Source organism: Elephas maximus, chromosome X, assembly GCF_024166365.1.
Source record: "Elephas maximus indicus isolate mEleMax1 chromosome X, mEleMax1 primary haplotype, whole genome shotgun sequence".
Lineage (NCBI taxonomy): Eukaryota > Metazoa > Chordata > Mammalia > Proboscidea > Elephantidae > Elephas > Elephas maximus.
Window position 1 is genome coordinate 179,352,780 of NC_064846.1, and position 26,729 is coordinate 179,379,508.

General features: G+C 46.8%; 1 protein-coding gene across 2 annotated transcripts in view; it reads right to left on the reverse strand.

Moving 5' to 3' along the window:
- Positions 1-260: 260 nt before the first annotated feature.
- Positions 261-26,729, reverse strand: part of XG (Xg glycoprotein (Xg blood group)) — a 41,242-nt gene continuing 14,773 nt past the window's right edge. Inside the window, exons 2-11 of one of the 2 annotated variants that reach the window (XM_049873462.1) lie at positions 26,358-26,399; positions 25,662-25,685; positions 23,120-23,182; positions 20,034-20,099; positions 19,217-19,279; positions 16,910-16,957; positions 8,024-8,065; positions 7,465-7,500; positions 5,095-5,211; positions 261-2,125 (exon numbers count right to left, since the gene is read on the reverse strand). In XM_049873462.1, the coding sequence (XP_049729419.1) occupies positions 2,109-2,125; positions 5,095-5,211; positions 7,465-7,500; positions 8,024-8,065; positions 16,910-16,957; positions 19,217-19,279; positions 20,034-20,099; positions 23,120-23,182; positions 25,662-25,685; positions 26,358-26,399 (518 nt within the window). In that variant the 3' untranslated portion in view covers positions 261-2,108. The remainder of the gene's footprint in view (positions 2,126-5,094; positions 5,212-7,464; positions 7,501-8,023; positions 8,066-16,909; positions 16,958-19,216; positions 19,280-20,033; positions 20,100-23,119; positions 23,183-25,661; positions 25,686-26,357; positions 26,400-26,729) is intronic. The other variant, XM_049873463.1, reaches the window with a different exon arrangement.

Sequence of the window (26,729 nt, forward strand, 5' to 3'; positions counted from 1 at the left end):
TAAAAAATATATTCATAGAGAAGTAACTTTGTGATTGTCAGGCCCTTCGAATGCCATTTCATAGTTTCATGTGCAAGATATAGAAAAAATGGCACACACACAAAATATATATATATTTTTAGTTTACATTTATTGTAAGTGATTTACAAGCTGCTCTGACAGTTACAAAGGATGTATTTACCTTTAAAAATGTTTACATTCCATCTATGTAAGTATATTTGTGTGCATGTATGTGTGTGTATACGTACGGACACACAGTTTTTAACAGGAATTAAACTCACACAGAAACTCATACGGAGAAAAGGTGAAGGGGGTATTAATTTTGTCACATCTGGAAAACCCTCTAGAAGAATTTAGAAGACTCGCTGGACATGCATTTGAAATCAGAAACCCAGGCTATCTTTAAATTGCTTAATTAAATGAAACATAAATCCTTGGTGGTGTGGTTGGGTGCCGTCGAGTTGATTCCAACTCATAGGGACCCCGTGTGACAGAGTAGAACCACCCCACAGGGTTTTCCTGGCTGTAATCTTTATTTTTTTCTTAATCTTTATGGGAGCAGATCACCAGGTCTTTCTCCCCCAGAGCCCAGAGCCGCTGGGTGGGTTTGAACCTTTAACCTTCCAGTTAGCAGCCAAGCACTTAATCGCTGCGCCCCCAGGGGTCCTTACCCCTGCTGTATGGCAGGCATTCTGAGTCATCTGGGTGGGTAAGTGCTCCTTTGAACACTTTTTGCCTTCAGCTCCCTCCGTTTGAGATCTACCTCCCAGCCCATCACCATGAGCGCAGAGCCTGCATATTTGGGGTTTTTATGGGCTCTCTAAATGAGCTCCAGATTGCAGTGAGTGACTTAATCTTAGGTTCTGATATTTAGGGCAAAGTCTGGAAGTTATATAAACACTAAACCTAGAACAATCAAACTGTAACAAATATGCCCAAACTATCCTTTTTCCTCTCCTCACAGGGATTACTAAAAAAGAAGCAAATAGCTAGGATACCTTTTAGATGTTTAAGGAATTAAAATCTGCTACTCCATTTTTTTTTTTTACTCCAAAGGGGGAGCATTGTCTTGAGTCAACGCCAACCCATGGCGCCCCTATGTGTTACAGAGTGGAATTGCCCTGCAGGGTTTTCTTGGCCGTAATCTTTACAGAAGCAGGCCACCAGGCCTTCCTTCTCCAGTGCCGCTGTTTGGATTTGAACCCCCGGCCTTTAGATTAGTAGTGGAGTGCAAACCACTCGTGCCATCCAAGGATCACCAATTTAAAAAAAAAAAAAGTATAAGAAATGGAAAGCAATGTTGTTGACTTAAGAGCTGATACCTAACATCAAGGACTAAAAATGATATGAAAAGCCTCCAAACCTGAAAAAAAAAAAACAAAAACCCACTATTTCTGTTCTCTATTTTCCAAGAATATGGAAACTATAAGATTTCATAGGAAAAAGTATCCCCAAACCAACCCCCTGGATGGTTTTTAACATCAGCAGCTTTGCACTTAAAATATCAAAGCCCAGCTTTATTTTCTGCAAGCGGTAATGATTTTCCAGGCAGGCGAGTAGAAGCTGAAATGATGGTCAAACTCTGTTTTCTGTGCCCAAAATCACCAACGGCAGCTTCATTCTCGGTGAGGAACACTCAGTCATTACTGATCTACCTAAAACATTTAGCAGAGGTTGGTCTTCTGACCGCAGTACCTTCGAGACCTCAAAAATACCCATCATCTCTCCGAAGCTGGCAGCGTCCCTCCAGACGGTGTGCCAATCCACTGCCTTTGTGCTTTGTGACTAAAGGAACCGGACTAAACGTTGGCATATTATTGTACAATGAGGTGGTTTAAGAACTCCAAACAGAGTCGGAGGTCCCCTGTCCGAATTACCCATCAAACCGATAAATCAAGCCATCTTTTCACGAGGCGAGATTAAGCTATGCGACTTATCTTTACCCATGCACGCGCCCAACGAATTTGGGATCCTTTATCGCTTGGCTGACGCCTTTTAAACAAGAGAAAACGCTTCAGGGTGGTGGGTTCTGTCAAGAAAAAAAATAAACTTTCTGCTGGAGGGATCCACAGGGCTCTTGTCTTGGCGGGGCTTCTCTCTTGAAGTCCTCAGACATTCTCTGGTTCTGAAAGGGAAGATGGGGAGCAAAATGTCATATCTGGGGAAAAAATCGTATGGATTGGTTTTCAGCATAATTTTGTACTCCTTGCCATTCATCAAGGGTTTTGAACATCTTAGGTGAATTGATAACTATGTATCTTTTTTATGAAGCCAATATTCTTTGCAATTTAGTTTATTTTCTGTTGCCGTGGAGAATACACACAGCAGAACATACACATTTCAACAGCTTCCCCATGTACAATTCAGTGACACGGGTTACATTGTTCAAGTTGTGTAACCATTCACACCCTCCTTTTCCAAATTGTTCCTCCCCGTTACCATAAACTCGATGCCCCCCGAGTTTCCTATCTTATCTCCCGAGGGGCTGTTGTCAGTTTGATCCCGTATAGATAGTTCCCAAAAAGAGCACAAAGCTCAAGGCAGACATTCTTTACTGACGAGGCTAAAGTGCTGATAGCTTTAAAGAAGGCTTCAGGGATATTTGCGGTTTTTAAGGTTTAAAAATTAACCAAGGGCAATAGCTTCGGGGGTTCATCTAGCCCCGGTGGCTTCAGAAAGTCTGGATTCCATGAGAATTTGAAATTCTGTTCTGTACTTTCCCCCTTTTGATCAGGATTCTTCGATAGCATCTTTGATCAAAACGTAAAACCCATATTTTTTATTTTGCTTTAGCTGAAGGTTTGCAAAGCAAATGAGTTTCTCATTAAACAGTTAAAACCCATATTGTTTTGTGACATTGGTCATCAACCCCACGACATGTCAACACTCTCCCTTTCTCCACCTCGAGTTCCCCATTTCCATTTGTCCAGTTCCTGTCCCCTCCTGCCTTCGTGTCCTTGCCCCTGGACTGGTGTGTGCATGTAGTCTCGTATACATGCAAAATCAGGAGTTTTAAGAAGCTTCTGTTAACACGTGGCATAGTGGTTACGTGCTACGGCTGCTAACTAAAGGGTCGGCAGTTCGAATCCGCCAGGCGCTCCTTGGAAACTCTATGGGGCAGTTCTACTCTGTCCTATAGGGTTGCTATGAGTCAGAATCGACTCGACGGCACTGGGTTTGGTTTTTTGGGTATAACACACGCAGCCCTTCTTTGGGTATGGTCTCATCCATCTTCATAACCTCTGAAGTGTGTGTTACCTCAATTTTACAAAAAGAAAATGACAGAAGAAAATAATGATCGAAGCGTGGTCTTCAAAGAGTCTACTTTAGGAGACAGATGTCGCTATATAGGTAGCCCCTGTCCCTATAACTCCGTTCCTACATGGTGGACAAACTTCAGGGTGGGGTCACTTCTTAGGTGTTGCTATACTGGTCACCCACAATGCATTTTGTCAGGAAAATAAGATTGTTTGCTACAAACCCAGTTTCCCCCTACTCTTTCAGAGTGGGGTGTTATGTAGATGCAAGCTCACCCCAGCTGGGATGTTGGTCAGTGCCATCCAACTATCACCAGAGGGAGCCCGCGGGCAGGTTTTAGGATTTTGAAGCCCAAGAGACAAGTCCTGGAGACAAGACAAGAGGAGTAGCTTCCTGGGTCCAGGAAGAACTATTTCCTCCAAGGAAGATTCGGACAGGAGTGGTCCATGGAACAAACCTTGAGAGACCCTGGGTTAAAGTTTGAGTTATTCTTTCTAACTCCCTCCTGCGGCTCTCATTTTAAAGGTGTCTTTAGGGAGCTGATCAGCAATGAGACCCTCTGCTCCCAAGGATGTCTAGCTGACTGGAAGTGAGCTTCATCAAACCCATAGCCTGGACCCCAGGTTGACCAGAAAGCCACTGTGGAATTCTGAGGCTGAGCTCAAACTCCTTCCTCCAAGGTCTGAGCTCAGCCTCTGAATTCCACGGAAATGCTTCAAGTGTGGGATTTCTACAACTTTGTTTTTTTGAGGGAGGAAGGGCAAACATTTCAGGTTCACTCCAAATATTTTTCCTGACTCAACTGCAGTGAAAAGTTTACTGGAAAAAGCAAAACCTTAAACTGTGTTGACTAGCTGAATGCAAACCTCATGCTTGTGGTTTTCCAGTGTAAATCCGTAATTTAAGATCCGTGATGGTAAAAACCAATCTTGCAGGTCAGAAAAAGCGTTTCAATTTTTTTTTTTTAAAGCCTCTTTTGTTACAACTCCTGTTTTGGGTTCTCTCAAGCTCCCATGTGTCAGGGTGAAGCCTCAAGTTGAAAATACGTCATCATACCTGATAGCATGGGAGAAAGATGTGGAACAGAACCTCAAATTCTTAAAGAATCCAGACTTACTGGACCCACTGAGGCTGGAAGACTCCCCAGGACTATTGTCCTGAGATACTCTTCAAAGCTTAAACCAAAACTAACCCCCGAGGTCAATCTGTAAATAACAGATTGACTCACAAAATAATGAATATCTCCTGTAAATACTGTGCTCCTTAAAAAAATCACCTGGACGAGACCAAACGGTCAACAAGGACTTTAAAGCAAAGACGAGAAGGTAAGGGGGCAGGGAAACTAGAGGAATGGAAACAGAACAACCAGAATGAAAATAATGAGAATGTTCACACATTGTGAAGAACGAAACCAAGGTCACCGAACAACTTGCGTAGAAATGGCTGGATGGAAACCTAAACTGCTCTGTAAACCTTCACTAAAAACAATAAAATGTAATTAAAAAAAAGAAAAAAAATATGTCATTATTCAGGTGTCTATAAAAACAAAAACAGAAAATCCCAAACCCATTGCTATCGAGTCAATTCCAACTCATAGCGACCCGATAGGACAGAGTAGAACTCCCCCACAGGGTTTCGAAGGAGCAGCTGGTAGATTCGAACTGCTGACCTTTTGGTTAGCAGCCGTAGCTCATAACCACTGAGCCACCAGGGCCCCAGGTATCTATATTGGACATAAACAGAAATAGCACCATTGCCAGTGAAAGACACCATAAAGTATTTTTATCAGGCCTTAGAAAGAGGGAAAAAAACACTTTTTTTTCGTGTTAAACTTGCCATTACTCCTGAAGCAGTTTCTCCTCCGGTTGTAGGTGAAGTAGCTGGTGGCCGCCCCCACCAGCGCTACCACCACGACAGAAACGATGGGAGACACGATCCTGGCGACGGTGTTGCCTGCAGGAGCAGAGAGAAGCTATGTCTTTGGATAAAAACACAGTCAGCAAGAAAAACCATTCATTTAAAATAAGCCCACAATCACAGACCTCGGCCCATCCACCCCTGAACCCACAGAAAGAGAATGAATCAAACACAGAGCCTTAGAAATGATTTTACATTTGTAAAACGTCAGACTGATTAACGATGTCTTACCTGTCTGTCCAGAGCACTCAAAACAGTGCTGAAAACCAGAAAGGACCATAACCCGTCCAGCGGCTTCACCTATACCCACTGCCGCAGAATCGGTTCGGACTCACCGAGACCCCATGTGTTACAGACTACAACTGCCCCACAGGGCTTTCTTGATTGTGATCTTTATGGCAGGAGATTGCCAGGCCTTTCCTCCTCAGCACCGCTGGGTGGGTTTGACTCACCAACTTTTAGTAGAAGGGCACAAACCTTTTGCACAACCCAGGGACCTGCCTTCCGCCTATAAACCTCACTTAACCTGTATTTTCCAAACCCACATTTTCCTGATACTTCATCAGACTAAAGCCAAGAATCCTTGTACCTGTTACCAGCGAAAGAAAGGACACGAAGCTCCATCCCATTTTTGCCCCCACTTTGAAAGGACCTGCCTTTGAACCGATCCTTTTTCCCATCTAACTTCCTCATGTTATTGTTAGCTGCCCTGGAGCCAATTCCAACTCATGGCGACCCCACGTGTGCAAAGTAGAACTCGTTTTCAAAGCCGTGACCGTTTGGAAGCAGGTCACCAGACCTGTCTCCCGAGGTGCCTCTGTGTGGGTTCGAACTGCCAACCTTTTGGTTTGCAGTCGAGCGCTTAACCGTTTGCACCCCTCCGGGCTTCTTCAATTTCCTCGTAGCTTCTTATAAAAGGAGACGGTTCTCTTTGTCAGCGCCCTGGTGGCACACTGGTTAAAAGCCATGGTGAGCCATGGCTGCTACCCAAAAGGCACCCAAAAGGTAGTTGGAATCCACCAGCCGCTCCTTGGAAACCCTATGAGGCAGTTCTACTCTGTCCTGTAGGGTCGCTATGAGTCAGGAATTGACTGGACTGCAGCAGGGATTCTTTGTTAAGCCACAATTCTCAGCATGTCTTCCAGAGGGCGAGCTTCTGGCCGCACCAATCCCTTTTCCTCCCAAATAAAGTCTCTTTTGAGTTTGGAAACCCTGGTAGCATAGTGGTTAAGTGCTACGGCTGCTAACCAAGGGGTCAGCAGTTTGAAAGTGTTCTCAGGCAAAGAATGTTAGACCCAAAAGAACCCGGATAACCCTCCCTCAAAGACACCCGGGAATTTGGATGCAGGCATACCTGTCCTCCACACCTTGGAGGAGGGGTTACCACAAGCTAGGAGCCCCCTGCTTGGTGAAAATGGTTAAGTACTCGGCTGCTCACCAAAAGGCAGGAAGTCCACCCAGAGGTGCCGTGGAGGAAACGCCTGGCAATCTACTTCTGAAAAACCAGTCATTGAAAATCCTATGGAGCACAGTTCTACTCTGAGACACATGGGGGAGCCAGGAGTCAGAGTCAACCCAACAGCAGCTGGCTTTTCGTGTATACAAAAATAATTATATATAAACTCATACACATACCCATCACCCATCTATCAGTACTGTGGTGGCTTGTGTGTTACTGTGATCCTGGAAGCTACGCCACCAGTATTTTACAAACCAGAGGAGTCAGCCATGGCGGACGGGTTTCAACAGAGCTTCTAGACTAAGAGACTAGGAAGAAAGGCCTGGCAGTCTACTTCTGAGATATCAGTCACTGAAAACCCTGTGGATCACAGCCCTAGTGTGACACACGTGGGGTTGCCATGAGTCGGACTCTGCTCGATGGAAACCTGTTTTTAGTAGGCTTTGGGTGGTGCAAAAGGTTAGTATTTGAGTGTGTTAACTATTTATTTGTTCCACCCAGGGACTCCTCGTTAAATTGTGAGGGGTAATCATTTCTGTTCAAAAGCTTCTTTAGAAAAATAAATATGAAAAATCAAAATATGAAATGAAATAAAATAAACAAAAATATAAAGAAAATTAGTTGATAATAGAGCCCTGGTGGTGCAGCGGTTAAGAGCTCGGCTGCTAACCGAAAGGTCGGCAGTTGGAATCCACCAGCCGCTCTTTGGAAACCCTGTGGGGCAGTTCTACCGTGTCCTGTAGGGTCGCTATGAGTCGGAACTGACTCAACGGCAATGGGTTTGTTTTGTCTCTTATTGAAGTTTGGGGCCCCCTGCATCAAACGGTTACCTTCAGGGTTGCCGTAAGTGGAAGGTCCATCTCCACCTGTAAGGGCAAAACACACATATTCGCTCATTCATTTCACAGAACTGACTGAGGCCTGGCTGATGTTTTCTCAAGCCCAGCACGGTTGGAGACGGTGATGCAACACTGAACTGGGCAGACAAAACTCCGCGTCTCCACGGAGCCGGCATTCCCATGCTGAGCCAGACAGCCATTACAAGGAATAAGCAAAGAACCTCACGGTCTAATGCGGATTAATAGGCTGCGGAAAATCAGACGGGCATTTCATTTTAGTGGCCAAGGACAATATGCAGGTACTCACACATGCAGACACGCACCCCCCTGCAAGTGGCCTTAGCTCCTGTCAAGAAATAAAGGCTGCGTCACACATGAGCTCTCTCCCCATAGCACAGGCGGCTGCGGAGCGCAAACATCAGGGAGACAGGTTAGTGGGTCCCCACGGACGAACCAACAGGCACGCTGTCCCCCGGCGCCACGACATTGGATTAGTTCCCCGTGAAGGAGACTTTCTCCTCCCTCTTCTCAGAAAGTACAGTTCCTTTACCGTAAACATTTCCATAATGAGAATTGGGTCTGTGGCCCCCTCCTGCAGGGGAGAAAAGACCACGTGAGTCGCAAGATAACCCTCAGCAAGTCTGCACGGTGAGCCAAAATCGAGGCCAAGGCGGAAGTTGGTAGCCTTAACCAAGGTGAGGGTAAAAAGCTGCAAAGGTGTCAGCGTGTCCCCCCTCCCTAGCCAGGAAAGGGGTTTTCTGAGCATGCAGCCAGTGGTGGCTGAGGTCACACTCTGAAATGGGGAGGGTCTTACCAATCCGTTGGGGAATGAGGGGTGAACAGAGGCTTGTAGAACGTGGGCCCTGAGGAGTGGGGGTGTTAGGTTAGATGGTGGTGTGGGTTGAACTGTGTCCCATAACAAGGGTATGTTGAAGCCCTAACCCCTGGTACCTGGGAACATGACCTTTTTTGGGAGTAGGGTCTTTAGAAATGTTATCAGTTAGGTTAACACCAGGTCATACTGGAGGAAATGAACCAAAAACCCATTGCCATGGAGTCGATTCTGACTCATAGCAACCCGATAGGACAGAGTAGAACTGCCCCATAGGCTTTCCAAGGAGCAGCTGCTGGATTTGAACTGCTGACCTTTTGGTTAGCAACCATAGCTCTTAACCACTGCGCCACCAGGGCTCCACACTGGAGTAGGGTGGGCCCTAATCCCATCTGAGTGGTGTCATATGAAAGAGGAGAAACAGGGGAGACAGAAGAAAGACGCTTTGTGATGTTACAGCTGCAGGCACTGGAGCCACCAGGAGCTGGGAGGGACAAGGAAGGGCCTGCCCCTAGGGCTTCTGGAGGGAGCACGGTAACCCGTGAGTAATCTCTGGTTTCTATATGGTTGCTTATTTCATATAAGGTAGATCACACAGTATTTGTCTTTTTGCGACTGCTTTCACACAACATGTTTCCAGGGTCGTCCACGCAGTGGCGTGCAGCAGGACTTCAGTTCTCTTTCTGGCTAAGCCGTATTCTATCAGTTGGTGTCGTGGCTAAGTACCACAGCTGCTAACCAAAAGGTCGGCTGCTCAGATCCACCAGGCTCTCCTTGGAAACTCTGTGGGGCAGTTCTGCTCCATCCTAGAGGGTCACTATGAGTCGTTATTTTTCAGTATTCCATTATGTGAATGGACCCCATTGTGTTTATCCATTCATCTTTTGATGGACACAAGACAGCCACCTGAAAATGCAGCCATAAGCCAAGGAAGCACTCGACTACTAGCTGAAAGCTTAGCTGTTCAAACCTAGCCAGAGGTGCCACGGAAGAAAGGCCTGGCAATCTGCGTCTGAAAGGTCACAGCCCTGAAAACAGAGCAGTTCTGGGGTTGCCAGGACTCGGAGTCCGCTCGACGGCAACTAAGAACAACACCGCCGGGAGCTGGGAGGGAAAAGGGAGTCTCCGTCCCCTGGCGTGGATGGAGAGAACGTGGCTCTGCCAACCTTTTCATTCAGACTTCCTGCCTGTGCAGCTGTGAGACAATAGACCTCTTGTTTCCATATGTCATCCCCTTTGACATACTTTGCCAGGCAGCCCTGGGAGGCTAACACAGGTGTGAAACAGATGAAGTCAAAAGAAAACCGCGGCCAATTTCCGTAGAAAGGAGAGAGCTGTGGAAACAGACTATAAATAATAACGTTATGGATTGATTTGTGTCTCCCAAATATGTGTTGTAAATCCGAAGAGTTGACGCCTTTGAATTATGGTGTTGGAGAAGAATATCGAATATACCATGGACTGCCAAAAGAACAAACAAATCTGTCTTGGAAGACGTACAACCAGAATGCTCCTTAGAAGCAGGGATGGGGAGACTGCGTCTGATGTACTTTGGACAGGTTATCAGGAGGGATCGGTCCCTGGAGAAGGACATCACGCTTGGTAAAGCAGAGGGTCAGTGAAAAAGAGGAAGACCCTCAATGAGGTAGACTGACACAGTGGCTACGACAATGGACTCGAGGATAACAACGATTGTGAGGATGCTGCGGGACCGAGCAGTGTTTTTCTGTCATACATGGGGCCGCTGTGAGTCAGAAGAGACTTACTGTAGGTCATGTCTTTTGAGATATAAAAGCGATTAGGCAAGCAAGCCCAAGAAGCAGAGCTGGGGGAAGTGAGATGACAAGCCACGTGGAGATCACTCAGGAGCAGAAGCTCAAAGAGGCAAGGACCTTCCCCCAGAGCCGACAGAGAGAAAAAGCCTTTCTCTAGAGCTGGTGCCCTGAATTCAGACTTCTAGCCTCCTAGACTGTGAGAGAATACATTCCTGTTTGTTAAAGCCATCCATTGGTGCTATTTCTGTTATAGCAGCCCTAGAGAACTAAGACAGTAATCATGCCCAATAAAATATAAAAGAGCTTTCTGTAATTCCTTTCCATGTTTTTTTTTTTAATTGTGCTTTACGTGAATTTTCACAAAGCAAATTAGTTTTTCGTTAAACAATACACGTATTGTTTTGTGACATTGGTTGCCAACCCCACAACATGTCAGCACTCTCCCCTTCTTGACCTGAGGTCCCCATTACCAGCTTTCCTGTCCCCTCCTGCCTTCTCATCCTTGCCCCTGAGCTGGTGCGCCCCTTTTTTCGCCCCTTTAGTCCCGTGTAAATAGCTGAGCTGTGTGTGTTATTGTTTGTTTTAAGGGCCTGTCTAATCTTTGGCTGAAGGGTGGACCTCAGGAATGACTTTTGTAGTGAGTTAAAAGGGAGCACAGGGTCCATATTCTCGGGGTTCCTTCCTATGTCTGAGAACAATTTTTAAAGCAAGAGGTGAGATTTTTTTAATTTAATTGCTAATTTTGAACCTGAATCGTTTATGCAGATGTTTGCTATCTGTTGAAGGATAACTGAATAATAAAAGGCAGGAAGGGACAGGCGCTGGTTGGACAGACACAGGGAACCCAGGGTGGCAAGGGGGAGCATGCTGTCACATTATGGGGATTGCAATTAATGTCACAAAACAATATGGGCATAAATTTTTGTATGAGAAGTTAACTTGAGCTGTTCACTTTCCCCTAAACCACAATAAAACAAACAAAGTTTTGTCTGCATTGTCAGCTTGGTCTTGAAACCCTCCGAAAGGACAGCAGGCAGCGGGGACGCCCCCCGCCCCCAGCTGGCTGGCCAAGGTTGGCCGTGGCCCTCGGCGCTGGGCGTGAGGGCGGAACACGCTCTACCACCTGCAGGAAGTTCAGAGGAGTCTCTGGGGCAGAACCTGCCCCACTTCAGCATCTATGCCAACACCTCAGGGCTAAACTCAGGGCAGAGTCCCCGGGTGGTACAAATGGTTAACCCACTCGGCTGCTCACTGAAGGTTGGAGGTTCGAGTCCACCCGGGGGCACCTCAGAAAAAGACCTGGTGGCCTACTTCTAAAAACTCAGCCACTGAAAACCCGTGAAGCAGTTTTACTCTGACGGTTTTACACGTGGGCTCGCCGTGAGTCAGAAATGACGCGACAACAACTGGTTTTATTTATCCTGACACACTCAGAATGCTAAGACCTTGTGATTTTGAAATTCAGTGGATGTGTTTCTGCCATCAAGCCCTGGTCGTGCTGTGGTTAAGAGCTACGGCTGCTAACCAAAAGGTTGGCAGTTCGAATCCACCAGCTGCTCCTTGGAAACCCTATGGGGCAGCTCTACTCTGGCTTATAGGGTAGCTATGAGTTCGAATTGACTCGATGGCGATGGGTTTGGCTTTTGGTTATCCTGAGTGGTACAAACAGTTAACACGCTCAGCTGCCAGCTGAAAGGTTGGAGGTTCGAGTCCACCCAGAGTCTCCTCAGAAGAGAGGCCCGGCTATCTGCTTCTGAAAAACCAGTCACCGGAAGCCCTAGGGAATGCAGTTCTGCTCTGACACACCTGTGCGCGCCGTGAGTCGGGGTGGTCTCCACGGCCAACGATTTAATCTAGGGCTGATTCACAAATTCTGTGCTGAGGGCCACAGGGCGGACGGACGTCTGGACAGGATAGGAGGGGGGCTGCCTTTTCAGGAGTCAGAAGTATAAATGATCATGTTGTTGTTGGGTGCTGTCAAGTCAATTCCAACTCACAGTGACCCTACAGGACAGAGTAGAACTGCCCCATTGGGTTTCCAGAGAGCGCCTGGTGGATCTGAACTGCCCACCTTTTGGTTAGCAGCAGAGCTCTTAACCGCTGTGCCACCAGGGCTCCTATATGGTGCCCCCCTCCCTCCAAAGCAGATGGCGGTGGATGACAGGACCGTGGCCTGCTGTTTGCACCTGGTGTTGGACTCATGGATTCTCGTGGTAATGGTGGCAGCTGTCTTGCTCGAGGGATAAAACAGCAGCCCGGTTGGTGAGTGTCAGGGACTGAATTGTGTTCCCCAAAAATGTGTGTCAACTTGGCTCGGCCTTGATTCCCAGTATTGTGTGGCTCTCCTCCATTTTGTTATCTGAGGTGATTTTCCTGTGTGTTGTAAATCCTAACCTCCATGATGCTAATGAGGCAGGATTAGAGGCAGTTATGTTCATGAGGCAGGACTCAGTCTACAAGATCAGGTTGTATCTTGAGTCAATCTCTTTTGAGATATAAAAGAGAAAAGAGAGCAGAGAGATGAGGGACCTCATGCCACCAAGAAAGACAAGCCAGGAGTAAAATGTGTCCTGTGGACCTGGGGTGCCTGTGCTAAGAAGCTTCTAGACCAGGGGACGATTTATGACAAGGACCTTTCCCCAGAGCCAACACAGACAGAAAGCCTTCTCCTGGAGCCGACACCCTGAATTTGGACTTGTAGCCTCCTAGACTGTGAGAGAATAAACTTCTGTTTGTTAAAGCCATCCCCTTGTGGTATTTCTGTCATAGCAGCAGTAGGTGACAAAGACAGTGAGCGTTAATCCCCCAGAGCCTCAGAGGAGGGTCTCCATGAGGGGCGTGGCCTGATGAGAGCTCTGAGTAATTTCCTGGGAAATCACGCTGGAAATGGTCGGCAGTTCTGAGACAGCTGCTGGGTGAGTCGTGTCTTTCTAGCTTATGAACGTGATGAAGGACATAAGGACATGTTCCAGAGAGCCTCCTTGCAGGGGAAGAATTTTAAGAGAACCATCCATGGGATAAAAGGGCTCTCCTAAATGAGATATTAAGAGTGGCAGTGGTGGTTCAGGGGTAGAATTCTCGCCTTCGATGCGGGAGACCTGGGTTCCAGTCCCAGCCAAAGCATCTCATGTACGGCCACCACCTGTGTGACAGTAGAGGCTTGCATGTTGCTGTGATGCTGAACTGGTTTCAGTGGACCTTCCACACTAAGACCAGGAAGAAAGGCCTGGCAATCTACTTCCAAAAACCAGCCATTGAAACCCCTGTGGATCACAGAAGTCTCATCCATAGCTGATCGTGGGGATGGTGACGGACCAGGCAGCGTTTCATTCTGTTGTGCACGGGGTTGCCACGAGCTGGGGCCGGCTCAACAGAAGCTGGTTGAACGTTGCTTTCCAGCAGCGGTAGTTCAAGGGTGGAATCCTCACCTCCCATGTAGGAGACCTGGGTTTGATTCCCGCCCAGTGCATCTCATGTGCAGCCACCATCCGTCTGTCCGTGGAGGCTTGCATGTTGCTGTGATGCTGGACAGGTATCAGCAGAGCTTCCAGACTAAGTCAGACTAGGAAGAAAGGCCTGGCAATCTGCTTCTGAAAATCATCCAGTGAAAACCCTGTGGGTCCCAACAGAACACTGTCTGATATAGTGCTGGGAGATGAGCCCCCTGGGTTGGAAGGCACTCAAAACACACAGTGGCCACAAGAGACTCAATCACTCCAATGATCCTGGAGATGGTACAGGACTGGGCAACGTTTCATTCTGTTGTGCGTGGGGTCGCCGTGATTCAATGGCAGCTAAAAACAGCATCAATACCATAACGTATTAACAGTGGAGCGGAAGACCATGGAATTTGGCCTGGACATACTGGGGACAGGTCATTGAGCAGGGAACCACCCCCATGGAAGGGATCCCTGACCGTCACCCCACATGCCAACGACATAGCTGGACACGCAGGCACCTCTCTCAGAAGTCGTCCCAGCCCCAGCACTGCTGGGTTATCACCCAGATGCTTCTTTTTTTTTAAATAATGTATTTTGTTGTTGTTATTGTTGAGAATATACACAGCAGAACATAAACCAATTCAACCGTTTCTACAAGTCTCCTTCCATTGTGCATGGGGTGTCCGTGAATTGGGGTTGACTCAACAGCACCTAACAACAAGAACAACAATGAGATTTTCCCCTGGGCTATAAGGATGTGGGGCCATGTGACGGTAAAATGCTCCATACAGAAAGTACCAGATAGAATGGGAGTAAAGTGTAGGAAAAACCTCAGATTCCTAAAAAAGACCAGACTTACTGGACTGATACAGAGTAGGGGAACCCCCGAGACTATCTATCATCCTAAGAAATCCTATAAACTTGGAATTGAAGCTATTTCTGCAGGTCACCTTTCAGCCAAGTAATAGATAGGGCTTATAAAATATACAATATCACCCATGAGTAATGTACTCCCTTAAATAATCAACTTTTTTTATGAGACCAAGCGGTCAACATTACCCAACAGCAAAGATGAGACGGCAAGGAGGGGAAGGGAAGCTAGATCCGAGGAAACAGAACAACCAGAATGGAAATAATGAGACTGTTGACACACCGTAAACGCTGCACGGAACACTTTGTGTAAAAGTTGTTAACCGGGAACATAATTTGCTGTGCTTTCCCCTAAAACACATGAAAATATTATTTAAAAAAAAAATGCTCCATACAACCATTTATAAAAATATAAAACATACTTTTCCCTCAAAATTTCAGTTGCAAGAGTCTGATGGGAAAATTCTGGAAGCTTAAACTCCCAAGAGTTTAAAATCGACGACTCTCGACACCACCCCAATCGCCAGCCTTTCACGGTTTCTTTCTGACTAGTCTTGTTGGTCGCCATGCTGTCTGCTCCTACCTGAATGAAGGTGTCTTAGTCACCTAGTGCTGCTATAACAGAAATACCACAAGGGGATGGATTTAGCAAATAGAAACTTATTCTCTCATAGTCTAGGAGGCTACGAATCCAAATTTAGGGTGCCAGTTCCAGGGGAAGGCTTTCTGTCTCTGTCAGCTCTGGGGGAAGGTCCTCGTCCTCAATCTTCCCCTGGTCTAGGAGCTTCTCAGCGCAGGGACCCCATGTCCAAAGGACGCCATCTGCTCCTGGTGCTGCTTTCCTGGTGGTTTGAGGTCCCCCTGTCTCTCTGCTCGCTTCTCTCTTTTATATCTCAAGAGATTACCTCAAGACACAATCCAATCCTGTAGATTGAGTCCTGCCTCATTAACATAACTGCCTCTAATCCTTCCTCATTAATATCATAGAGGTTAGGATTTACAACACATAGGATAATCACAGCAGATGACAAAATGGTGGACAGCCACACGGTACTGGGAATCACGGCCTAGCCAAGTTGACACACATTTCTAAAAAAAACCGGAAGACTATTAATGGTTTCTGATTAGTCTCGTTGGCCACCATGCCGTTGGCTTCGAGGTAAATGACCGTGAGTAGCCTCGTAGGAACAGAGGCAGGAAAAGCAAAGGGTCAGCCCGGAAGACCAACTCAAGCAGAGAGAGCTTTCGTTTACCAAAACCCCCATCTCACGTTGAAGTTGTTGTTGTCAGTGGCCGCCAGGTTGGCTCTGACTCCTGGTGACCTTACGTACCACATAAGGGAAGTTGTCCAGTCATGGGCCATCTTCATGATTTTCGGTGTGTTTGAGCCCATCGTTGAAGCCACTGTGTCAGTCCATCCCATGGAGGGTCTCCCTCTTTTTCTCTGTCCCTCTACTTTGCCAACCATTACGTCCTTTTCCAGCAACTGGTTTTTCCCAATGATGTGTTCAAAGTAAGCGAGCTGAAGTCTCACCACCCTCGCTTCCGAGGAGCGTTCTGGTTGTATTTCTTCTAAGACTGATTTGTTCATTCTTCTGGCACCCCACGATACATTCTTCTTTTAGTGTATCGTGTTGTTTTTGTTGATGGCCGTCGAGCCAGCTCCAACTCGTGGTGACCTCATGTACAACAGAACGAAACGTTGCCCCATCCTGCGCCATCTTTACGGTCATTGATGTGTTTAAGTCCATTGCTGCAGCCATCGTGTCAGTCCATCTCCGTCATTTTCGCCGACCCTCTACTTTACCAAAGATGACGTCCTTTTCTGACAGGTAGAGGGCGCATGGCAGGACTACAACCAGCAATCCCAGAAACACTGCCCTCTCCCACCCCCCTCCATGTGTCCGCATGGTGGATGTACCGTACCACGTGTGTTTCTGTAGCTGTCATAGTTGGGGGTGATGATATAAGATATATGATATCATCTTATGTGATAAAATGGTATATTATGTCATCTATCATTTACCTATCTGTAATTTATCTACCTACCTACGTGTTATCTATTTAATCTATCATTTATCTCTCTATTATTTATCTATCTCTATCCATCCACCTATCTATCTGTCTATCTAATCTATCCATCCATCCACCCACCCAGCCATCTATCTACATATCTGTTTATCTATATCTATTCATCCATCCATCCATCCACCTATCTCGCTGTCTGTCTACCTGTCTATCTATCCGTCCGTCCGTCCATCCATCCATCCGTCCGTCTGTCCATCCACCCATCCATCCATTTGTATCTATTCATGCATCCATCCTTTCACTTATCCATCTGTCTGTCTGTCTATCTATCAGGGAACATGTCCCTAGTTTTCGCTGACCGTCTACTTTACCAGACATGATGTCTTTTTCTGACAAGGTGGAGGGTACATGGCAGGACTACAACCAGCAATCCCAGAAACACTGCCCTCTCCCAGCCCCCTCCACGTGCCCAGACGGTAGATGTACCGTACCGTGCGTGTTTCCGTAGCTGTCATAGTTGGGGTTTCGGCCGCCACCGCCTACAGGACAAAAAAGGGGGAGATGAGGACATGCATGTTGCTGGTTGTGGGGTTCCATCCGGCACCTGTGTGTCTCAGCTGGTGAGGTACAAACACAAAGCCGTGCCCTGAGTCACCCCTGAGAGGGCACCAGAGACAGGCAAAAAACAGACGCCATCGGGGGCACCCAAGGGGCCCCCCCGTACAAAGCCATGTCTTCCTGGTGGGAAAACTCACTCCAGGACTGAACCCTATAAAAAAGATGTCTCCTCTTTGACTTCGAGAAACAAAAGCCCCCACGCCCCTCACCCTGAGAAGGTCCCTGGGTGGTGTCAATGGTTTGCGCTCACCTGCTAACCTAAAGGTCGGCGGTTTGAACCCACCCATCAGTACCATGGAAGAAAGACCTGGCAATCTGCTTCTGTAAAGATTACAGCCAAGGAAACCCTATGGGGCAGTTATACTCGGTAACACATGGGGCGGTCATGTGTTGGAGTAGACTCGATGGCAACAGGTTTGGTTTGATTTAAGGATGTTACTAGAACTGAAAGCAAAGAGAGAAAAAGGATATTCGAGCACTTCCAACCCCAGTGGTACCTCGGGAGAAACGCCTGGTGATCTACTTTCTAGACGTCAGCCACTGAAAGCCCTAGGGATCCCAGTTCTACGCTGACCACACGGGGTCCCCATGAGTTGGAATCCACCCCACGGCAGCTAACAACCACCCCGATGGCTCAACGTCATGGCAGGAACAACCTTCTCCTATAGAGAAATTTAATTGGCACCAGAGACCAAACTACAGAATCGCCTTTTAAAAGGACACTCAAATAGATATTCTCAACCGTAGATGTTCTTAGTTTCTTTTCATCCCTTCCAAAAAAAACCCCAACCCACTCCATCAAGTCGGTTCTGACTCATAGCGACCCTACAGGACAGAGTAGAACTGCCCCACAGGGTTTCCAAGGCTGTAAATCTTTCCTGAAACACTCCCACATCTTTCTCCCTCGGAGCTGCTGGTGGATTCCAACCAACGACCTTTTGGTTAGCAGCTGAGCGCTTTAACCACTGACCCACCACGGCTCCTCTTTAATTTATTAAGGACTCATTATTATGTTTTTTTCTCCCTGATAATTATTGTACTAGCCTTTATAACAAAGCTATTTATATTTATTGCGTTTAAGCATCACAGAAAAGATTTGCCGAGGACACTATCAAGCCTTTTAAAGTATCCTGGTCACGTCCATTGGGTCTTCTAAAAGAAAGTGGAAACCTCACAGACTCGGAAAAAAAGCCGGGAATGTGACACGGAAAGGTGTAGCGTTACATGTGTATCTCTTCCATAATGTCTGTGCTTTTTATTTAGGTGTGAAATATTCTTTGTAGGCGTTCATGTTCCAATTACAGACAAAAATTTATGTATGCACATATGCCCATATATGTGTGAGTGTGTGTGTGTATAAGTTTACCTATCTAGCTGGCTAACTATCCATTTTTCTCTATACCTATCTACCTACTTACCTATTATCTATTCATCTATCTATCTATCTATCTATCATCTACCTATCATATCTATCCATCCATCTATTATGTCTCTCTCCCCCTACCTATTATCTGTCTAATTCTATCATCTATCTATGTATCCATCCATCCATCCACCCATCCACCCATCCACCCATCCTTCCATCCACCCACCCACCCATCCATCATCCGTCCATCCATTCATCCGCCTGCCCGTCCGCCCGCCCACCTGTCCATCCATCCATCCATCCATCCATCCATCCATCCATCCATCCATCCATCCATCCATCCATCCATCCATCCATCCATCCATCCATCCATCCATCCATCCATCCATCCATCCATCCATCCATCCATCCATCCATCCATCCATCCATCCATCCATCCATCCATCCATCCATCCATCCATCCATCCATCCATCCATCCATCCATCCATCCCTCTCTCCCTACCTATTATCTATCTATCTAACTTATCTATCATCTATCTGTCTATCTACCCATCTGTCTATCAAAATGACCACCAGTTATAAAATGGGATCTTAAGGTCCACCTGTATCACGACCAACTTTCTTACACCCATAAACTGCAAACCCCTCAGGCGCAGCCTCCGAATCTTCTATTCCATCAACCGCGTCACCACAACCCCACTTGTCCCCGACTTTGTGCCTGAGCCTCATTCCGCATCCATTTCCCCAGAAGTCAGATGTCTCAGACAACCCTTTCCAGGCAAATCAATGCGCCCGGAGCAACCCTGGACATACCTGCAGGAGGCTGGGGTCTGGGCGGGTAGCGTCCATCGTTGTGATCTATGTTGTCGAAGTACCCTGTGGGTGACAGCAGACTGCAGCTCCTAAAACGTCCTCCAGGAAGACCTCCTTAAAGCCCCACACTAAGTCCACACTAAGGCTAAACGGACACTGATTAAGAACGGGTTCCAACCCCGGCTGGCTCTTCTCAGGATGCCCAGGGTGCAGGAAGACAAACTTCAAGGACTCCCAGGGATGATGTAGGGAACAGTGTGGGGTGAACAGCAGAGCTTTGAAGGCACCCTGCACATTGTGGGGCTTGTGGCATAAATGGCTAACACGCTCAGCTGCTCATCGGAAGTTTGGAGGTTTGAGTCCACCCGCAGGTGCCTTGGAAGAAAGGTCTGGCGATCTACGTCTTAAAAATCAGCCACTGAAAACCCTGTGGAGCACAGTTCTACTCTGACACACAAGGGGTCGCCATGAGTTGGAGTCAACTTGACAGCAGTTTTTTTTTGACAGCAGCTAATAGTTTCAATACGGCGTCCCTAGGTGGTTAATGTATTGGGCTGCTGATCAAAAGGCTGGAGATTCAAGTCCACCCGGAGGTGCCTCGGAAGAAAGGCCTGGCAATCTACTTGCAAAAAAATCAGCCATTGAAAACCATATGGAGCACAGCTCTACCCTGTGCTGTCGCCATGAGTTTGGCTTGACTCCATGGCAACAGGTTCACCGGTAGGCACGTCACAGTCAAGGTTAGAATTTTAAGGCATTAAAACAGAACCACGCACCCAACCAGTCTTAAATGTATCTTAATGTTCACTGCTGTTACCTCCACTGTTGTCGTGATGGCCGGGCTGTGGACGAGGAGGTTGGGGCTTGGGCCTGGGGTAGATATCTGTCGGAAAATAACGCGTCAACTTTAGGGAAACTGACAGTTCTCAGATAGGAACCATCGCTCAAACAGGAGTGCCGAAATGCAAAAGGATGTTACAGGTGCCCTGAAATTCCTGGTCATAGCCGAGCCGTGGTGGCGAAGGGGTTAAGCACCTGGCTGCTAACCAAAAGGTCAGCAGTTTGAATCCCCCAGCCACTCCTTGGAAACCCTATGGGGCAGTTCCACTCTGCCCTATAGGATCTCCATGAGTTGGAATCGACTCGACAGCATTGGGTTTTTTTTTTTTTTTTCTTGGTTATTGCCCAGGTGGAGTCCCTAGGTGGTGCAAACAGTTAACTTGCTTGGCTGCTCACCAAAAGGTTGGATGTTCGAGTCCACCCACACGTGCCTGGGAAGAAAGGCCTGGCAATCGGTTTCTGAAAAATCAGCCACTGAAAACCCTATGGGCACAATTCTACTCTGACACACATGGGGTTTTCATGAGTCGGAGTCTACTTGATGGCAACTATTTTTTTTCTTTCTTTCTTCCTTTTTTTTTTTATTGCCCAGTTAAAAATCATGCAGCCAACGTTTACATTAAAGACCCTAAGCCGACAATTTAGAAACCACTTTCATCTTTGTGCCTGGAAGCTGCTTGTCTGGTTCTCATGAGTCATAAAAAGCAAATTGAACCCACTGCCGTCGAGTCGATCCCGACTCATAGCGACCCTATAGGACAGAGTGGAAACTGCCCCGCAGGGTTTCCAAGGAGCGCCTGGCGGCAGATTCAAACTGCCCATGTTTTGGTGAGCAGCCGGAGTTCTTAACCACTATGGCACCAGGGTTTCCTCGTGAATCATAGACCCCTGGGATTTGTATGGCAGGTGTCCTATTGCTAAGGCTCAATGTTTAGGGTGATTAAAAATACTAGTTGTTTACAAAAGCTATCACTTGCATTAGGATAAAAACATGTTACGTCTTCATACCCTGCTATTGTATTTTCTATCTGGCTTCTGTACGTTTTATTCAAATTCCTTAACTTTTGTCGCAACGCCTTCATCTGTTTTTCAAGCTCACCACACGCTCCCTGCCCCAGAAAAGTGTAAATTCGTGCTGAACGTGAGTGTTTCTCATTTCTTGGAGTATACTCTCCCGGGATGTGTTTTACTCTTGTGTGATGCAAATGGCTAGGGCACTCAGCCGCTAACAGAAAGGTTGGGTGTTCAGGTCTACCCGGAGGTGCCTAGGAAGAATGTCCTGGCAACCTGCTTCTGGAAAACCAGCCATTGAAAACCCTGTGGGACACATTCTACTTTGACACCACGGGGGCTGCCATGAGTCAGGGCTGACTCAACTGGACGGCAACTGGTTTATTATTATTATTTAATTTTAAGCTAATATGATAGAGAGGTACCAGACCCCAGGAGTCCCTGAGTGGCACAAATGTTTAACGCGCTCAGCTACTAGCTGAGAGGTTGGGGGTTCGAGTTCGCCCAGAGGTGCCTCAGAACAAAACCCTGGTGATCTGCTTCTGAAAAGTCAGCCACTGAGAACCCTGTGGAGTGCAGTTCTGCTCTGACACACACGGGGGCGCCGTGAGGCTTAGCTGACCCAACGGCAACGGTTGTGGTTTTTGTTTTTCTAACAACGCTGGGTTTAAGAGACACCCGAAAACAAAAGCCAGAAAGCCACCAGGATCCTCTTGTTACCATGAGTCAGGAGACTATAAGCCTGGAGCTGGTCTTCCTCTTTGAGGTGACAAGTCACCCCAGTTTAGAAAATGCTGACTGAGAGGACCCCTTGGATGACTCACTCTGAAGGGAAGTTAGCATTTTAAAGGTTCTGAGAAGTCCTGCAGCACAGAAGCCCATTTGCATTTGTTTGATTTTGTTGCTGTTGTTAGATGATGTCACGTCCCCCGCCCCTGACCCTATGGGAAGAAGGCAGACTAAAGAGTGATTTAATTGTCTCTTCGCTCACTCACTTAGTCTGAGCTGTTGCTTCACTGGGTTTTAGTCATTCCTCTTAGTGCCTCTGCTACGGGGAGCTGACTTTCTGTCCATCTGGAGGTGGGGTGGTTGGACCGTGACAGTGTTTAAACAGCAGAACAAGCTTCCAGGAGCCTGAGAGCTCCTCAGCTGAGCTGCCTTCACACCACTCTGCCTGGCCAGGTTTTTAGGGCTGTTGAATTGCCAAGGATTTTTTTGGCTTAAACAGAGGCGCCTCGGAAGAAAGCCCTGGCAATCTACTTCTAAAAAATCAGCCACTGAAAACCCCGTGGAGCACAGTTCTACTGTGACACACACTGGGGCGCCGTGAGTCAGAGTCAACTTGACAGCACCTGGGTTTTTTTTTTTAATTTCTTTTTTGTGTTGAATTTTAATTCTTACATGGTAAGTGTAAAAAATCCATGGAGAAAGTCACTAGGAACTTTTAGAAAAACAGTGGATAAATTAAGACAAAATGACATAAAATATACAACATAGTTGGGCTTGTTCGAACGGGAGAGCCAAAGTTATTTAGCACGCTAAAAACAAGTTAGAAAAAGGACTTATTTTCCAGCTTAATCTGTTTTCTGTCACAACAACAGAAAATGTCCTGTGAGTGCAGCATGTTTTTCAGGTGTCAGAACAAAGTGAAAATAAAATTATTTGGCGTCAATTGATCTTCTCACTCCACGCTAGTTAGGAGTGGAATTCAATTCCCTCCAAGGGGGCTATTACTTATTTCAAAAGCTGCCAAGTTAAAATTCCTAGTAAGTAAAAGGCGGAGCCCCTGAGTGGTGCAAACAGTTAACACACACTTGGCTGCTAACCACGAGGGTGGAGCTTTGAGTCCACCCAGAGGTGTGCCTCGGAAGAAAGGCCTGGTGATCTCCTTACAAAAAATGAGCCATTGCAAACCCTGTGAAGCACAGTTTTACTCTGACACACATGGCGGTGCCACGCATCGGGGTTGACTGATGGCTACTGGTGCTGTATAAATAACAGGCAGCTCCATCCAGTCGGTTTGGGGTGAGTCGGGACACTTAGGATTCTTACTTCCTCCACTGTCCGGGTATCCAGGCTGCGGCTGAGGAGGCGGCTTTGGCTTTGGGTAGATATCTGTGGGGAAAATCACAGTGAGTTTTTAGAACAGAAGAAACACCCTTCGGGTACAATCAATCTGTAAGACTAGAACATGGAAGCGGCTAGAGATTTCGTATTTTGTTCACCCTTGCTGTTCATGGCCTTGTATGTTTAAAAATCACTTACCCACTAGAAGTAAAGTTTCAAAATGTGGAAATTAAAACAAAAACAACAGTAAAAAAAAAAAGGAAAAAACCTTCCGTTTTTGTGCCTAGAAGCTTGACTTCATGACAAGAAGTTGGGGTACAACTGTGCAATTAGCTATGAAAGGTCGTCCAAAGGGGACAGCTTTTTTTTTTTTTTTAATTTTTTATCGTGGTGAAAATACACACCACAAAACGTATGCCAAGTCAACAGTCTCTACATGTACGATCCAGCGACTTCGACTGAATTCAAGTGATGCAGCCATCCTCATTACCCTCGGTGAACTGTTTGCCACAACTTTGCCTAACTCTTGTTAGAATCATGATACCAGACACGCCGTTACCGTTTTCAAAGTCCTTCCATCTATAAACCCACTCACTTTAGACCCTTTTAACCACTACCACCTTAAATTAATCAAGTCAACTTTCCAATTAAAAAAAAAAAAAGTAGAGAAAATACCAACCCTTTTAACGGCTAGGAACCCTGGTGGCGCAGTGGTTAAGCGTTTGGCTGCTAACCGAAACGTCAGCGGTTTGAGCCCACCAGCTGCTCCTCGGGAAAAAGATGTGGCAGTCTGCTTCCGTATAGATTTACAGCCTTGGAAACCCTATGGGGCAGTTCTACTCTGTCCTACAGGGTCGCTATGAGTCAGAATTGATTCGACAGCAGTGGGTTTGGTTTTGGTGTGGTTTGAACGACTACCAGCTTCAATTAATAAGGTAAAGGTTTCAATTAAAAAAAAAAAAGTAGAGAAAATACTCAGATGAGAAAAACCGCATTTTAGTCTATTTGCAAATGGTAACAGCCACGCGCCTGAAATACCTCTCCCAAATTCGCTTCACGTAAAATTCACCATCTTCACCGTTTTAAAGCGTACAACTCGTTGGTGTCGAGTGCATACTCAAGGTTGTCCAGCCACCACTTCTGTCTGGCTCCAGAAACTTCTCACTACACCGAAAGGAAAGCCCACACCCGTTAGAAGTCCCTCCTGCCAATCGCTAATTCCCTTTCTGAGGCTGTGGATTGGCCTATCCTGGACATGTCACAAAACGGAATCAGGCAATATGTAGCCCTTTGGGTCTGGTTCCTCTCTCAGCGTGATGTTTTCAAGGTCCATCCACACTGTGGCACGCATCAGGACTTCATTTCTCTCAATGGCTGAGTAATGCTCCACTGTATAGCTGGACCACACCTTGCTTATCCATTCATCTGTTGATGGGCACTTGGGTTGTCTCTTTTTCATGGCTGAGTAATACCCCATGTATGGACAGACCACATCTTGCTTATCCATTCCCCTGTTGACGGGCACTTGGGTTGTCTCTTTTTTATGGCTGAGTAATACTCCACTGAATGGATGGACCACATCTTACTTATCCATTCGTCTGTTGACAGACACTTGGGTTGTTTCTTTTTCATGGCTGAGTAATACTCCACTGTATGGATGGACCATGTCTTACTTATCCATTCTTCTGTTGACGGGCACTTGGGTTGTTTCTTTTTCATGGCTGAGTAATACTCCACTGTATGGATGGACCACATCTTACTTATCCATTCATCTGTTGGTGGGCACTTGGGTTGTTTCTTTTTCATGGCTGAGTAATACTCCACTGTATGGATGGACCATATCTTACTTATCCATTCATCTGTTGATGGGCACTTGGGTTGTTTCTTTTTATGGCTGAGTAATACTCCACCGTATGGGTGGACCGCATCTTACTTATCCATTCATCTGTTGATGGGCACTTGGGTTGTTTCTTTTTCATGGCTGAGTAATACTCCACTATATGGATGGACCATATCTTACTTACCCATTTGTCCGTTGATGGGCACTTGGGTTGTTTCTTTTTCATGGCTGAATAATACTCCAGCGTATAGATGGACCACATCACGTTTATCCATTCATCTGTTGATGGACACTTGGGTTGTTTCTTTTTCATGGCTGAGTAATATTCCATTGTATGTTTAACTTTTTGAGGGACCGCCAGACAGTTTTCCACAGCGGCTGTAAGATTTTGCATTCCCACCAGCAATGCGTGAGGCTTCCAATTTCCCCACACCCTTGCCAACACTTATTATTGTCTGTTTTTCGGATCACAGCCACCCAAATGGGGGTGAAGTGGTATCTCCCTGTTCTGTTTTCTGTCTCCCTGATGACGAGGGTTGGTTTATTTTTAACAGCAGCCCACTGTTCGTGACTTGCCCATCTTAAATGCCACCCACCACCTGTGAAACATGCTCTCCCTGCCCCCTGGCAGCATCCATTCTGCAGTGCTGCCTCCGCTGGACACAGCCGAGCTAAGCAGTCACTCACCTGAGCTTGGCTTCCTGGTGGGTTCTGTGAACAAAGAGAGAAAACAGATCCAGTGAGCTTTGAGGATGGATCAGTAGTCCAAAGAAATAACTACTACTACCAGAACGAAAAATAAAATCTATGACGCACAGTTAGGTGATAGGAACACAAATACCATTCTGTATCCAGAAAAATAAAAACGAGCGCCCACTATTAGGGCTCAACCCTTCAAACTGGAGCCCCCTGGTCTGTGCTGAAGGGCATTGGTGGTTTGGTGGTAGAAATCCCCCCTTCTGATGCAGGAGACTCAGGTTCGATTCCCGGCCAATGCACCCCGTGGGCAGCCACCACCCGTCTGTCAGTGGAGGCTTGCCTGTTGCTAGGATGCTGAACAGGTTTCAACGGAGCTTCAAGACTAATAAAGACTAGGAAGAAAGGCCTGGCGGCCTACGTCCAAAAAATCAGCCATTGAAAACCCTGTGGAGCACAGTTGTACTCTGACACACATGGAGTCTCTATGAGTTGAAGCTGACTCGAGGATAAATGGTCGGGTAATGCTGTCTACTTTCCTGGTTTATGTGGAGGGAGAAGACATGGATAGCTAAAATGATGAGACAAGTTAATATCCATTGAGCCCTAATGTGGGCCAGGCATCAAATTATGTGCTTCACGTGTGTTATCTTATTTAACCCTCCTCTTCCCGGGACAGTCACTTACCGGGGTCGTCGAGAGCGTCGGCCAAATCGAAGTCTCTTTGGCCTGTTGGAAACACAGAGGCCGTGAGTCACATTGCGACCGGAAGGCCGGGCCGGCTTCCTTTGTCCCTGTTTGCCGGCTGAGACCTCGGTGCAAAGCTTAGCCCCACAGCGAGCTGAGCTGGAGGTACAAAGCCTCCCACGTCAGGGTTTCTGCGCTGCCCCTCCTCGTGCCTCAGGCCACAAGACGTCCCACAACACTGCCCTACCTCACAGAGCAGGTACGTGTACCTTCCCAAAGACACATTTAAAGAAAGATTGCAGAGCTGACTTTTACAGAGAAGGAAAGAATGTCCGTCCAGAATCTCAGCCACATATATATGCCTTGGAGAAG